Raw genomic sequence first — 14,400 nt, 5'->3', positions numbered from 1 at the left:
CCTCTGGGCTCTGAGAATGCCAAACTCCGGGTAAAGGGTGAAAGTAAAGATAGAGTGGGGGCCGCGAGACCCTGAAGAACCCGCTCAGGGCCGGGAAGGAACCTAGGGTCGGTGGGGGGGTGAAGGGGAGGCGGGGAGGACGTGGGTGGGGGCGGCTGCCTGCCCCGCCCCCGCGCTTCCCACTCTGGGCACCAGGGGTCGCTCCGCCTCTGGCCGCTTATAGTGGCTCCGGCCGCTCGGCGCCTCACACCACCCGCATCGCCGCCCGGGAGGGAGGGGAGGAAGGTTAGGGACGCGGAGACCGACCGCGCTCGCAGGACAGAGGCGCGGGCCAGGGCTCTAGCGGGGGCTGGGGCCGCGGCAGGGGTAGCAAGGTGAGTCGGTGCTTGCCAAGAGGCAGAGCGCAAAACCTACCAGGAGATCGCGCCCGGTGAGCAGCACCCACAGCTCAGACCCCGGGACGTCCGGAGCGCGGGGAGTAGTCCCCGCTCCAGCCGGGAGCGGTCTATTTGAGCAGCCTGGGACCCAGGCACCGCGCCATCCCTGAGAAAGCAGCGGTCTGGAGAGCAGGCATCTCAGATCTGTAAGAAACCAGCCGTCTGAGAAGCCGCGGATCTCAGGTGCCCAGGATCGTTAGGACTGAACGGGAGGGTACTAGAGGACCACGGGCTCTGGATCGTCAGGAGCTGCCCCTGACGTAACCCACGAGGGGCCTCCCCTTGACGGACGGCTTGGGGAGCGGCACCGCCGCCGCGGGGACCCGTAGAGGCAGGGTAAGGGGAGTGGGGGGCAGCCGTCGGGGGAGTGCAGACCCAGGCCCAAGGCGGGTCACCGCCTCCTGGGCCCGCGGAGAGTCCCGGGCCCCGGCAGCCATTGCGCCCAAGAGTGAAGAAGATTTGCTGGCCCTGGCCGCGTCGCGGCTGAGCCGCCGCAAGAGGGTGGCGGGTGCGGCCGTCGGGGTGGCCATGGTGCTGCTGCTGCTGGTGGCCATCCCGCTGCTGGTGCACAGCTCCCGCGGGCCAGCGCACTACGAGATGCTGGGTCGCTGCCGCATGGTGTGCGACCCACATGGGCCCAGAGGCCCGGGCCCCGACGGCGCGCCTGCTTCCGTGTCCCCCTTCCCGCCGGGCGCCAAGGGAGAGGTGGGCCGGCGCGGGAAAGCAGGCCTGCGGGGGCCCCCGGGACCACCAGGTCCAAGAGGGCCCCCTGGAGAACCCGGCAGGCCAGGCCCCCCGGGCCCTCCCGGCCCAGGTCCGGGCGGGGTGGCGCCTGCTGCAGGCTACGTGCCTCGCATTGCTTTCTACGCGGGCCTGCGGCGGCCCCACGAGGGTTACGAGGTGCTGCGCTTCGACGACGTGGTGACCAACGTGGGCAACGCCTATGAGGCAGCCAGCGGCAAGTTTACTTGCCCCATGCCAGGCGTCTACTTCTTCGCTTACCACGTGCTCATGCGCGGCGGCGACGGCACCAGCATGTGGGCTGACCTCATGAAGAACGGACAGGTGAGATGCCCCTCCCCCCAACCAGCTGAGACTGGTCGCTCTCTAGATGTCCCTGCACTCATCCCACAACCTGAGATTATTCCCCCAAAAGGCGTCACTGAATCCAGGAACATGAGGCTGCCAAGAACGATAGACGGCTTCATTTAGCCACAGAGGAAATTGGGGGCCAGAGAAGGAAAACCTCCTGCCTAGGGCCTCAGGGAGTGTAGGAATGGTGTTAGAATTAGAACTCAGGACTCAAACCTGAGTGTCTCTGCAGCTGCGACCTCACATTGCAACTATGGGCAACACCAGATGTCTTTGGTGTCTGGCCCTGCCAACTGGCCTCTTTTCTTGTCCCGTCTTGGGCTATCCTTTCTTCCGCGGCAGCCCTCCTGGCCTTTGGGTCTCCCAGCCTTGCATTGGACCAGCTAACTGGAGTCTAGACTCCTTCGAATTAGAATGGAATCCATGTCTCAGGCAATAGGAAGTCGGCAGCTGTTCTCAAGTTGGGGGCATTTGGGTTGGATGTTTCAGGAAAAGGTATAAAAGGAAGAAAACATTAGCTTGCTCACTTCACCTGCCGATCAGTTGTCCTATTGCTCACCCCAGGGCTGGGGGCCTAGAACAGCCTTGCCCTCAGCTGAGTCTGTAGCCTGGCAGCTCAAGGGTCAGCCAGGTGGCTGGAATGAATGGACTTGAGGGAGGAAAGAGGCAAGGGACAGGTAGAAAAGCCTTGGACCCTAGCCTGGTCTTGTAGGCCCCACACCCTCCCTAGCAATCTCTCAGTATCCAGGTTCCGTGGTTCCCTGCCTTTGTGGGCAGTTGGAGTCACTGTTGCCTCTGTTTTCGGGGAATAGCCCCAAGAACTAAGCTGTAGCACCAAAATTTCACATAAAGTGGGAACTAGAGGCCACAGGTGTGGGGTAGGTGGGAGAAGGTGCCAGAGCTGCGCAGGCCGCAAAGGGAGGTTGGGGCTGAGTGGTGACCTCAGGATGTCCCGCATGAAGGGAGTGGTGGCTACTCAGGAGCTTCAGCCTGCGGGAGCCTGGTACGGCGGCAGCGTCTGCCTGCCCCCAGACCTGCTTTGGGGTCTCATCCCAGCAGGGCTGCCCCAGGAACCCGGGGAAAGGGAGTGAGTGTGCGTCCTCATGGAGTGAGAGAATATATATGTGTATCAGGGAGTGTGTGTGACTGCGGAGTGCAAAGATGTTGAAAGTGGAGAGGTGTCTATCTGCATATAACACAGAGTAGGTGTGCTTTGTCTATGCGGGGTATCTGGGAGGAGGTGGAGGGGGCCAGTGTGTAACTAATTCGTGCGGGTTTCAGAGGGGGAGGGGACCGCGCAGCTCCCACTCTGTATTCTTCGGTGCGGGCGCTGCGGCCCTGGGGACGGTAAATAGTGATTAGAATAATGATGAATAATTAATGAGTTAATAACCAGCCCCTGTGGGACTCTCTAGAAGAGGGGGGCTGGAGGCCCGAATCGACCGCCATGAGCCCAGAGGGGAGGAAGGGCTCCCTGTTCTGGCAGAAGACGACCTCCCCGCGCCTGGGCACCAGCGGGTGCTCGGTCGGGAAATTCACGCCCACAGGCGAGAGGGCAACAGTGCATCTCAGCATGGCCTGCACTCTGTGGCACACGCACAGGCACACCTATGCTCCACCACTGGGGAAGCCAACCCTCCGTGAGGACTGACAGGAGGTCCAAGTCGGTTCAGAATTTTAGAAATTATCCTATAGGCAAATTTTTATTTTATTTTATTTTATTTTTTTTATTTTTTTGAGACAGAGTTTCGCTCTTGTTGCCCAGGTTGGAGTGCAATGGCGCTATCTCCACTCACCGCAACCTCTGCCTCCTGGGTTCAAGCGATTCTCCTACCTCAGCCTCCTAGTACCTGGGATTACAGGCATGCACCACCACGCCCAGCTAATTCTGTATTTTTAGTAGAGACAGGGTTTCTCTATGTTGGTCAGGCTCTTCTCAAACTCCCGATCTCAGATGATCCGCCGACCTCGGCCTCTCAAAGTGCTGGGATTACAGGTATGAGTCACCGGGCCTGGCCAGCCAATTTTATTTTTTAAATGACAATAGTAATTTGAAAATGCATTAAAAATAATTTAGGAATGGAAACCACTGAGCCAGATGCGGTGGCTCATGCCTGTAATCCCATTACTTTGGGAGGCTGAGGTGGGTGCATCACCTGAGGTGAGGAGTTCGAGACCAGCCTGGCCAACACAGTGAAACCCCGTCTCTACTAAAAATAGAAAAAATTAGCAGGGCGTGGTGGTGGGCGCCTGTAATCCCAGCTACTAGGTAGGCTGAGGCAGGAGAATAGCTTGAACCCGGGAGACGGAGGTTGCAGTGAGCCGAGATCGCGCCATTGCACTCCAGCCTGGGCAAGAAGAGCGAAACTCCACCTCAAAAAAAAAAAAAAAAAAAAAGCAAACCACTGTTCTGAACACACTTCACACGTAGTAATTCACTTAATCCTAACATCCTATGAGGTGGGTTCTATTATTATCCTTCACTTTATAGATCAATTTGAGGTCCAGAAAAGGCGTGGAATTTGCTCCGCGTCACACAGCTAGTGAATGGCAGCGCTGGAGCAACTCCGCGATATCCTACCCTCCTTCCTGGTCCTCCCCAGCCCCTGCGGCGGCTGCGCTGCCGCCTTCGCACGCCCAGCCGCCCCGACCCCTCCCGTCACCCCAGCTCCACACCGAGCATGAGGGGGTTCTTCTCCCTCGATAGGTCCGGGCCAGCGCCATTGCTCAGGACGCGGACCAGAACTACGACTACGCCAGCAACAGCGTCATTCTGCACCTGGACGTGGGCGACGAGGTCTTCATCAAGCTGGACGGCGGGAAGGTGCACGGCGGCAACACCAACAAGTACAGCACCTTCTCCGGCTTCATCATCTACCCCGACTGAGCCGGCCCCGCCCTGTGCCCCCCGTTCACGCCTTCTCTCCCGTCCTCACCCACCTCCAGCCCGCCCCACCCGAGGCGCCACCCCACCCTTTGAGAGCCTGGTGGTGGGGTGGACCCTCCCGTTCCTGGAGGCGGCCTAAATGGGCGAACTCTTGGTGCTCAAGGGTATAAGTGGCCGGAAAGAGGAGGAGACCCGGCCGGAGGAGCAGAGCGACTTCCGGAGGGATCACCCGCACCCAAGTGCGCGATGGACCCCAGAGGGGCAGAGGTCGTGGCTCTCTCATTTGTACAGAGATGGGGAGCAGTTTTACTAGCGGGATTCAGAGGCCCAGAAAGCCGGAGGGAAGCCCCGCAGCTTGCGAGGGAAATAACAGAAACAGGAGGAGCCCATTTAGGCAAGAGAAGACATTAAGACAGGGAAGTGCAGGTTCGCCGTCACGACAACTTTCTCTCGCCACCCTCTCCTCCCCTCATCTCCACTTTCAGGCTCAGGCTCCAGCCTTGGCAGCCTTCTGTGAACTAGAGGAACCAGTGAATTCTTTCCTGGCATTTAAAACGCATTCTGTACAGTCTCCATTCCCCCCTATCCGGACTAGGCCCCAGGGCTACAGCTGCTGCTGCCTCGTCCAATAAAGTGAGGTTGGGGGATTGTGTGTGGCTGCTTAACTTGGTGCATAGACTCGGGGGGAAAGTGGTTGACCCTTTCCCTCATTCCTCTAAAGGACTCCTACTGTGCTGTCAGTCCCTGCCAGAGGCAAAGTTTTAGTTAATTCCAGTCAAGGCCTGAGAAAAGGGGTGTGTGTGTGTGTGCTTCTACTCTGCTATGGGGAGGAAGAGGGATGGTCTCAGTTTCAGGAAAGCTTTGGGGCCTCACGTTGTAGGTGGAGGGAGACAGCAACCTAACAAGGGAAGATTCCAAAGGTCTGGGTCTGGTTCTTCTGCTCTTCTGCCCAGTGCATGCAGAGAGTTCTAGAAAAGGAGCTCTAGGGGGTGAAGGAGTAGTCTAGGGTTCCTGCAGGTTAAGTGGAACTGATCTCAAAAGGCAAGGGGAACAGCGGTTCCAATTGCTCGCCAACATATTTACAGAGCTTGGGAGTGGGCTTGGCAGGAGTGGGATGCTCAGAGCTTGCAAGGGGGTGGGCTAGGCAGGAGTGGGTTGCTTCCTTCCCTTTCAGGATTCAGGACTCGCTTCTGGATGAGAGCCTGGGGGATCCCAAGAGCCCAGCGCTGTCCTCTGAACTGGAGGACACTGCCACCCTGTGGGCAATGGGAGAGTGACAGCAGTAGCTGGCCTGTTTGGACAGTTAGAACTCATTAGCTAGACATGTGGATACTTTGGAAACTTTATTGAGGACAAAAGTGGTCGGCTCCCAGTCTCATGGGCAGACCGACAATAAATAAGGGCTAAAAGGAAGAAGCACGGTAGGGCAGGAGTGGTTGTCTCATGATGGAGAGCCCCGGGGGGCAGAGCCAACTGGAATGAAACACTGGAGAGAGAGAAGACCTTGTCACAGCCCAGCCAGCCTTGCACTGTAGCCAAGCCTTCCTGCTGACCTCTCTGTGAAGGAGCCCAGGTGGCCCCCTGTCCCCGTTCCCCACCTCCCATCAGGCTCACTGTGCAGCCACAGCTGGGCTGTGGGTTGGAGTCTCACCAGGGCATCCTGCCATTCGAGTAATGTAGCCACAGGGTTGGTGCAGACCCGGGTGGGGCCTGAGGGAGGGGCTCGGCTGGTGTAAAAGGCACACTCATCGTCCAGACGAGCCTCATGGAAGCAGTGGATGGCGGTTAAACACGATTTGAGGCGCTCCCTCAGGGCTAGGGTTCGAGGGGCCAGACTGCTGAGGCCTGAGGGGCATGGAGAATTTAGAGGGCGGTCTGGAGTCCCATACTTCCACCATGTACTGTCCTTTCCTCCTCCCCCACCAACGGCCAAACCAATTAGGAGCACAGGGCTGGAAGTGCAGCCCCTCCCCTCTTCCTGAGGGAGAGCCAGGCTGGGCCAGGGTGGAAGGTGTGGAAGCATGGGATTGCCTGGAGCAGGGGTGGGGCAGGGCAGGGGTGCAGCTCACAGTGAGTTGAGGACCTCTTGTGTTCACACTCCTTCCCAGCCAACTCCTTACCTGCCTGGCCTGCCGGGGTTCTCAGAGACTGGAGTGAGCAGATAGGGGGGCTGGCACAAAGCGGGTGTTGGGAAGAGAAGATCAGGCTGGTGGTTGCTGGAGCCCACTGACTGCAGCAGGGTGGTAGGCTGGACTCTGGACTTCTATGTTCCAGGGTGCAGGGCTCTGATGCCCCCAGCTCTACCCTAGGGTAGGGCTCTGGGGGTCCAGACTGCCCCTGGGTGCTGGGCTGAAGGGGACTGGGTTCTGCTGGAGGGCAGGGCTCTGGTACCTCAAGCTGTTCCTGCTGAGAGGGCTCTGGTATCTCAGGCTCACTCCTACAGCAAGACTCTGGGGGCCTGGGTTCTGCTGGAGGGCAGGGCTCTGGTACCTCAAGCTGTTCCTGGCGGGAGGGCTCCGGTATCTCAGGCTTACTCCTACAGCAGGACTCTGGGGGCCTGGGTTCTGCTGGAGGGCAGGGCTCTGGTGTCCCAGGCTCACTCCTACAGACGGCCTCTGGCGGCCCAGGCTCCGCTGGAGGGCAGGGCTGTGGTTCCCCGCACTCCTCTGGAAGGCAGGGCTTTGGCAGCCCTGAGCATTTTAACAATCCAGGAAGGTGGGAAGTCCCAGAGTTATGCTCTGTGGCATTCAGATTTCTAGAAATCTCAGTCAGCAGGGGCTGAAGTTCAACCATATCCAGAGAAGAGCCTCCATTAAGGGGGGCACACTGGCCCCCTACCAGCCCCTCTATCTCCTGTCTCAACAGCTGCTGCAGGATACCGATGCGCTGTGGTGGGAGAGAGCACCCCAGTGTGACATCAAGATGTGCATTCAGTAGTCTACTTACACTGTCCTATTCCTGACCCCCCATCTCTTTTCCTTCTTCCTCAGCCCCAGTCACTGTTCAATAGACATCAAAGCTGTTGCCCACACAGACTCACTTGAATCTTCACCTCCTGGAGGTTGGGGGTTCTGTTAGAGTGGGGTCCAGAAGGAGTGGCCACAGGTGGTTTCCCAGACCCCTCCAGTGACCTTATACAACTCTCCTGGTCAAACAACCGGACGGCAACCTGCTCCTGTCACCAAGGAACAAGGCACACAAGAAAGCCAGGATGGGGCAGGAGAAAGACCAGCCTGAGTCCCACCCTCATGAGGAATAGATTAAAGCCGCTGACTGAGAGGCCCTAGATGTACATTAGGAGGGGCAGCAGAGAAGCAGGGAGAGTTAGGCAGCTTTTCCAGAGAGCATTTTCTAATTTTTAAAATTTTTAGTAGAGACAGGGTCTCACTATGTTGCCCAGGCTGGTCTCAAAGATCTGGGCTCAAGCAATCCTCCCACCTCAGCCTCCCAAAGTGCTGGGATTACAGGTGTGAGCCATCATGCCTGGCCCAGAAAGCACATGTATCTCAAACTCCTGGGCCTTCAGGCTGGCAGCACAGGGCAAGGAATCTCAGTAGGGGGAGCCTTCTGATACTTACCCAGGGCAGGGCAGGATCTTCAGAGCAGGACTGAGGGGAAACACCACTCAGCCACCGGGCCTGGCACAGAAGTGAGATGTCAGCAAGGCCTGACACCCACAGGTGGCACTCAACCTCCCCTTGCTTCTGTCTTATCTCTCCTGTACCCATCCATCTCCTTTCTCCCCTAGCTGTGGCTTCTGCCAGCCACCTCCCCATGCCCTCTCTTACCTGCTGAACTCTGGGGATTGATGGCATGGGCGTGAATCGGGTTTTAGGTTGAATGGTGAGACGCCGCCACACTGAATATGAGGTCTGGGGAGAGATGTGGGTGGCTTAGCAGACCTAGCAAGGATCTCTGGCCAGACTGTTCTGCCCCTGCCCAGCCCCCAGTTGTTGACACAAACCACAGTTGGAGGGCCTGGGGAGGGTACACGCTGAGCCCGTCCAAAAGGTGATGGACATGGCACCACATGGCCAGGCAAGGGCTGGGCCACAGGGGCAGGGGAGGGCATCAGGTGGGAGTCACGGCTGTCCTGTGAAGAAGAAAAAGGTGGAAGAGTGATCCCTGCCCCCTTTGTCTTCCTATATCTTGTTCTCACTATAGCAGCCAGCGTGATTCTTTTAAGACCTAAGTCAAGCCAGGCATGGTGGCTCAGGCCTGTAATCCCAGCACTTTGGGAGGCCAAGGAGAACAGAGCACCTGAGGTCGGGAGTTCGAGACCAGCCTGACCAACATGGAGAAACCCTGTCTCTACTAAAACTACAAAATTAGTCAGGCGTGGTGATGCATGCCTGTAATCCCAGCTACTCAGGAGGCTGAGGCAGGAGAATCACTTGAACCTGGGAGGCGGTGGTTGTGATGAGCGGCGATCATGCCACTGCACTCCAGCCTGGGCAACAAGAGTGAAATTCCATCTCAAAAAAAAAAAAAAAAGATCTAAGTCAAAGCATGTCACTTTCTTGATCAACCCTTCTCCCCATGGCTTCCCACTACTTCCAAGAAAAGCCAAGGACTTACACTGGTGTACAATTCCTTACCCAATCTGATCGTGTTATCACTAAAACCATATCTCCTACCGCTCTCCTTACTCTGCTTCAATCTCACTGGCCTCTCCTTTTTGCCGATCCTCAAATATGCCAGGCACATTCCCTCCCCAGGGCCTTTGCCTCTTCAGTTCTCTTGGCCTGGAACATTCCTTCCCCCAGATATCAACATATCTCACTCCTCCTCCAACCCCTGGTCTTCACTTAAACATCATCTTCTCAATAAGAGTTCCCTGACCAATCTATTTTAAATTGCAACACCAACTCCCCTGCTCCCAATTCCCCTTTAGTGCCCTATTATTTTTATTATTATTATTATTATTATTATTTTATTTTTATTTATTTATTTTTTTTGAGACGGAGTCTCGCTCTGTCGCCCAGGCTGGAGTGCAGTGACCGGATCTCAGCTCACTGCAAGCTCCGCCTCCCGGGTTCACGCCATTCTCCTGCCTCAGCCTCCCGAGTAGCTGGGACTACAGGCGTCCACCACCTCGCCCGGCTAGTTTTTTGTATTTTTAGTAGAGACGGGGTTTCACCGTATTAGCCAGGATGGTCTCGATCTCCTGACCTCGTGATCCGCCCGTCTCAGCCTCCCAAAGTGCTGGGATTACAGGCTTGAGCCACCGCGCCCGGCTTATTTTTATTATTTTTTTATAGAGAACTTACAGTCATCTGAGACACTATTTTATATATGTGTTTATTTCTTGTCTCCCCCTTCTAGAATATGAACTTGTTTATTGCTGTATGTCCAGAGCCTAGAACACGGCCTGGCACTCAGTAGGCTGGTGCTACTCAGTAAATATTTGTGAAGCGAAGGGATGAATGCTTTTGGCTGACAAGTGGCAGATCTGTCTCACCCTTAGCACTGATCTGATGGTGATACAAATATGATCTCTCACCCCAGGCCCTAGACATTTGATAAAGAGAGGTCAGTTTCACATTGGAGAGGGACTGGGTGCATCTGGGGTAAACCTACCCAATAACATCCTGAGGCCCAAGACTGCCTGGCTCTACCTACAATTCTCAGTGTTGGCTGCTGCCGCGAAATTCTCCCAAGCATCTCCTGCACCTCCCACCCACCATCCCAGGAGAGTTGCATCTCACCCTGGTATGTGTCATTTCTCGGTTTTCTCTTAATGGTACTCGCTGGGCCAGACCAAGAGAGGCCACACTTCCTTCATCTGAGCGAGTGACAGCCTCATGTTCTCCTTTAGGGAGAGAGAAAGCTAGGAAGAAACAGGACATTTGTTGTAGACTCTAGAACACCCACCAAAGTTTGGCACAGGGTTCTACAAATTCTGAAGAGGGTATATTAGTTTAATAGCCCCCATTGCACTATTAGGGACAGGAGCCCATCCAGCAGCCCCTCAACACCCAACACTATCTCAGTAAACACTTACTAATCTGAACGTCTGAGTAGGCTGGGGATGTGGTGATGGGACTTAGGGGCTGGGGATAAACAGTGAGTGGAAGATAAATCTTGCAGGAAGTGGCAGAGAGAGGGCCGAAATGAAGACCATCTCCTTTGACACAAGTGCAACTGTGCCAACCTCTGGCCTATCTAGAAAGTCTCTTCTTCTTCTCCTTCTGACCTAGCCTCCCAGCCTCCCACTTTCTCATGCTCCCTCCCAGCCTGCTGAGTTTTATCTGATCTTGTTCCCTGCTTCAGGCAGCCCAACTGCCCCTGTGCTCTCCCCACAGCCAGACACACTCACCAGGCTGGACTGGGGTCTCCAGGAGCAATCCTGAGGCCTGGCTCACTGAAGTCCTGATGACAATAAGGACAGTAGCCAGGAGTCACTGAGTACCAAGTATGAGCTGGACATGTGCTAAGTGCTTTACAAACATCATCTCATTTCATTCTCATGACAATTTCTAATGATGATACAAATGTTATTCTCACTTGACAAAGAAACCAAAGCTCAGAGAGGTGAAGGCAAGCTTGCACAGCTAGTAAGTGGTAAGAGTTAGGATATAAACCCAAATCCCATTTATTGCCACAGTCTATACTGTAGCCACTAAACAAAAGAGATAGCACATTTCTGTCCTCCCTGTCCCCCCATGACTTGAAGAAACTGATGTCACACTGAGGCCTGCCTGTGAAGGCCTGAACCCTATCCCAAGGGCTCATCCTGGGTAATCACAGGTTTCTTGCTTCCCCTTCAGAGTTGGTGGGGAGTCCTAAAGCTACTGGAAGGCCCCAACTCTGGGGGACTCCTGTATCAGACACTGGTTCATTCTTTTCCAGATGACCTTCTCCCACACCCTCTCCTTTCTCACCGGCTGCTGCCAGCTGTCTCCCTTCTTAGCTCCTGGAAACTGGGGCGAGTGGAAGGGTGAAAGGAAGGTCCTGAAGGTGAAAGCTGATCCACAGGAGCAAGAGATGAAAACGGAATCAGAGGTGGACCCTAAACCCTCAGGCCTCACCACCAACCCCATCTCCCCCAGTAGGATCCCTTGCCTCATCATGAGGTACTTCCTCTCCCAAAGGCCAGCTTTGTCCCTGGAAGGAGCTCCCAGAAGCACCAAGTATCAGGCCTCTCAAGGGCACTCACCAGAGCCTGTCGCCTCTGGGGGCACAAAGTCTGGCCTCGAGGTCCTGGTCCCTCCAGCCTTGAGAAGCAGGAAGCCCTGGCAGGGTCCAGTCGGTGAGTGGGAGTTCTGGGGGCCAAATATGCAGAGGCCCGAACACCCTGGGACACCAACAGAGGCTGTCAGCACAGCTCAGGATGCCCACCTCAGCGCCCCCAGCCTGGTCTCCTCACATCCTGTTTCATTACCTGGCCCCTCTGGGTGGTGCCTCCCTGACTTCCTCGAACCAGTACTCTCTTAGCAAGACTAGGCTGGCGCCCCAGGTGACAGCTCTTCACACCCTCACCTGACAGGATGGTGGCCAGGGCTGCAGGGTCAGCCACAAACTCTATGGTCCCTGGAGCCTCTGCAAGGAAAGAGAAGGAAAGGTAAGAAGGAACAGGAAGGGGGAAAGCTGAGGGGGATAGGGACCCTAGCATAGTCACTTTGAGATACAAGGTGAGCAAAAGAGACTCATTCAATTGAATTTGGCTTTTTTTTTTTTTTTTTTAAGCAATAGATGGCTGGGCGTGGTGGCTCACACCTGTAATCCCAGCACTTTGGGAGGCTGAGGCGGGTGGATCACTTGTGGTCAGGAGTTTGAGACCAACCTGGCCAACATGGCAAAACCCTGTCTCTACTAAAAAAAATACAAAAATTGGCTGGGCATGGTAGCTCACTCCTGTAATCCCAGCACTTTGGGAGGCTGAGACGGGCAGATCACCTGAGGTCAGGAGTTTGAGACCAGCCTGGTCAACATAGTAAAATCCCATCTGTACTTAAAAAAAAAAAAAAAATTAGCTGGGCATGGTGGCACACACCTGTAGTCCCAGCTACTCAGGAGGCTAAGGCTGGAGAATCATTTGAATCTCCAGAGGTGGAGGCTGCAGTGAGCCAAGATCATGCCACTGCACTCCAGCTCAGGACAGAGCTGAGACTGCCTCATATAAATAACAACAAATAAATAAATAAAGCAAACAAAATTAGCCAGGTGTGGTGGCAGGTGTCCTGTAATCCCAGGTACTTGGGGAGGCTGAGTCATGAGAATTGCTTGAACCCTCGGAGGTGGGATATTGCAGAGCTGAGATCATGCCACTGTCGCCCAACCTGAGGGATACAGTAAGATCTCCCATTCCAAAAAAAAAAAGAAAGAAAGAAAAGAAAAAAGAAAAATTCAAAGAAATGGGGTCTCACTCTATGTTGTCCAGGCTGGTCTCAAACTCCTGAGCTCAAGTGACCTCCCGGCCAGCCTCTCGTGTTGGAATTACAGGCTAAGCCACCACACCTGCCCACCAAATGTTCATAGAATGTTACATAAGACACTATTCTAAGCATTGGGGTCCCATAAGAATAAGAGCACAAAGCTCCCTCATCCTCAAGAAGCTATCATCAAACTATAGACAAGGGTAACAGACTCAAGCTGGGTATATATAAGCATGTGTTATGTTAGCACTGCAAAGTGGCCAGAGAACAAGGACATGGGGAACTGGAAAAGGCTTCAGAAGAAGTGCGGACATTTATTATTTATTTATTTATTTTTAAAGAGATAGGATCTCCTCTGTCATCCAGAGAGGCTAGTCTCCAACTCCTGGCCTCCAGTGATCCTCCTCCCGCTTTAGCCTCCTGAGTAGCTGTGATTACTGGTGGCAAAGCCACTTGGTGAGATGACATTTCTGGAGGAAAGGGAGATCTTCTAAGAGCAAAGAGCTTCCAGAGGTGGAACCCAGACTATCACAGTAAGCAGAAGACAGCAGGAGTGAGTGCAAAAACCCCAAACCCCACTTTACCCCTTCCTTCCTAGTTCCCTACCTCGCCACATGGAGGCCTATGTCACTGTGGCTCCAACAGGTAAATTTGTCTGGGCAGGGAAACAGGCCCCACATTTTGACCCCCTCAGGGCTGGGCCTGAGCTCCTCCAAGGGTCTTGGCGGCCGAGGGATCCCACCTCACCTTGTGATGTCTCTGCCTGGTGTTGGCTTTGGGGCCTAGGGTCTGCTGAATCAACGAGGGGCGCCGAACATTACGGTGGTTTCCGCAACCATCTCTAGGGGAGAGAGGGGGACGCGAGGCTATGCTTGGGTGCATTACTGGTGTGACTACTGTCTTCCCCATACAAGCCCCTACCCTGCGATCTTGGTTCTCCTGGTCCAGGGCGCACGGGATGTAACAGTGGGGAAAGGGCGCGCGTTTCTGAGAGCGTACCGGAATCTTGCTAGGGTAGGAGATACACCCCTGGGAGTGGAGGACCGTGGGCTTCGCCGGGTGGTCAAGATGGCTGGGCAGTTGAGACGGGGAAGAAGGCAGGTAGAATCGGAGATCAAAGATCAAACCAGTTCTCAGGGCACCTGTCCTGCCATCCCCGGATGTCTCTGCCCTAATCCACGCGCCCACAAGCCCCCGTCTGCAAGACTGCCTTATGGGTGCTACCTCCAGACACCCCGAGTTTCCACTTTTCGCCCTCGGACCTCGAACTGCCCAACCCTATGAGCCCAGCAGCCCTCGTCTCTCCAAAGACCCCTGTGCCTACCTACTGAGAGCCCCTCAGGGCCAACTCAGCCTCCTCCGCCCCACTTCCTCGGATACGGCTGGAGGAACTTCCTCAGTTTGTAAAATACGCTGGGCTCCTGACGGCCTGGCCATGCTCCCGCGGGAGGCTCAGGTAGCCAGACTCAGCCGTCCAATCCGGGCTTCGCAGGAGGGGCCAAAAGAAGGACCACCTGTCGAACCGCTTTCCAAGCCAAGAAAACTGGACTGGCCTGGAACTGCCAACCAGATGGAGCGCCGCTGAAGCTATGGGGAAAGAAGGAAG

At 55.3% G+C, this 14,400-nt stretch overlaps 2 protein-coding genes across 3 annotated transcripts; one reads left to right on the top strand and one right to left on the bottom strand.

Moving 5' to 3' along the window:
- The first annotated feature begins 254 nt into the window (after positions 1-254).
- Positions 255-5,063, top strand: C1QL4 (complement C1q like 4). The gene is made up of 2 exons (XM_003906326.3): positions 255-1,502; positions 4,237-5,063. Exons 1-2 carry the CDS (start codon positions 966-968, stop codon positions 4,414-4,416), a joined length of 717 nt encoding a protein of 238 aa, XP_003906375.1. The 5' UTR covers positions 255-965; the 3' UTR covers positions 4,417-5,063.
- A 679-nt stretch (positions 5,064-5,742) lies between these two features.
- TROAP (trophinin associated protein) lies at positions 5,743-12,121 on the bottom strand. Of its 2 annotated transcripts, XR_004176065.1 has the most exons (13): positions 11,801-12,121; positions 11,576-11,713; positions 11,301-11,383; positions 10,736-10,788; positions 10,125-10,246; positions 8,381-8,509; positions 8,205-8,288; positions 7,995-8,054; positions 7,457-7,591; positions 6,907-7,302; positions 6,537-6,586; positions 6,068-6,261; positions 5,743-5,902 (listed from the first exon to the last, which is right to left on the bottom strand). XR_004176065.1 is itself a non-coding variant. In XM_031650452.1 (12 exons), the coding sequence occupies exons 1-12, from the start codon at positions 12,029-12,031 to the stop codon at positions 5,858-5,860; spliced, it is 2,040 nt and encodes a 679-aa protein (XP_031506312.1). In that variant the 5' UTR covers positions 12,032-12,121; the 3' UTR covers positions 5,743-5,857. The 2 variants fall into 2 exon arrangements, 1 of the variants encoding a protein (XP_031506312.1); XM_031650452.1 differs by having other exon boundaries at positions 6,537-7,302.
- Positions 12,122-14,400: the final 2,279 nt, after the last annotated feature.

Source organism: Papio anubis, chromosome 9, assembly GCF_008728515.1.
Source record: "Papio anubis isolate 15944 chromosome 9, Panubis1.0, whole genome shotgun sequence".
Classification (NCBI taxonomy): domain Eukaryota; kingdom Metazoa; phylum Chordata; class Mammalia; order Primates; family Cercopithecidae; genus Papio; species Papio anubis.
This window is presented reverse-complemented; position numbering and strand designations above follow the sequence as displayed.

Bases quoted from the DNA above. Each gene is read 5' to 3' on its own strand.
- C1QL4 (XM_003906326.3), top strand. From the start codon at position 966: ATGGTGCTGCTGCTGCTGGTGGCCATCCCGCTGCTGGTGCACAGCTCC. The intron at 1,503-4,236 runs GTGAGATGCCCC...CTCCCTCGATAG, and splicing joins ACCTCATGAAGAACGGACAG to GTCCGGGCCAGCGCCATTGC.
- TROAP (XM_031650452.1), bottom strand. From the start codon at position 12,031: ATGCTAGGGTCCCTATCCCCCTCAGCTTTCCCCCTTCCTGTTCCTTCT. The intron at 11,714-11,800 runs GTAATGAAACAG...TTGGTGTCCCAG, and splicing joins GCACCACCCAGAGGGGCCAG to GGTGTTCGGGCCTCTGCATA. The intron at 5,903-6,067 runs GTGAGACTCCAA...CTCTCTCTCCAG, and splicing joins TCGAATGGCAGGATGCCCTG to TGTTTCATTCCAGTTGGCTC.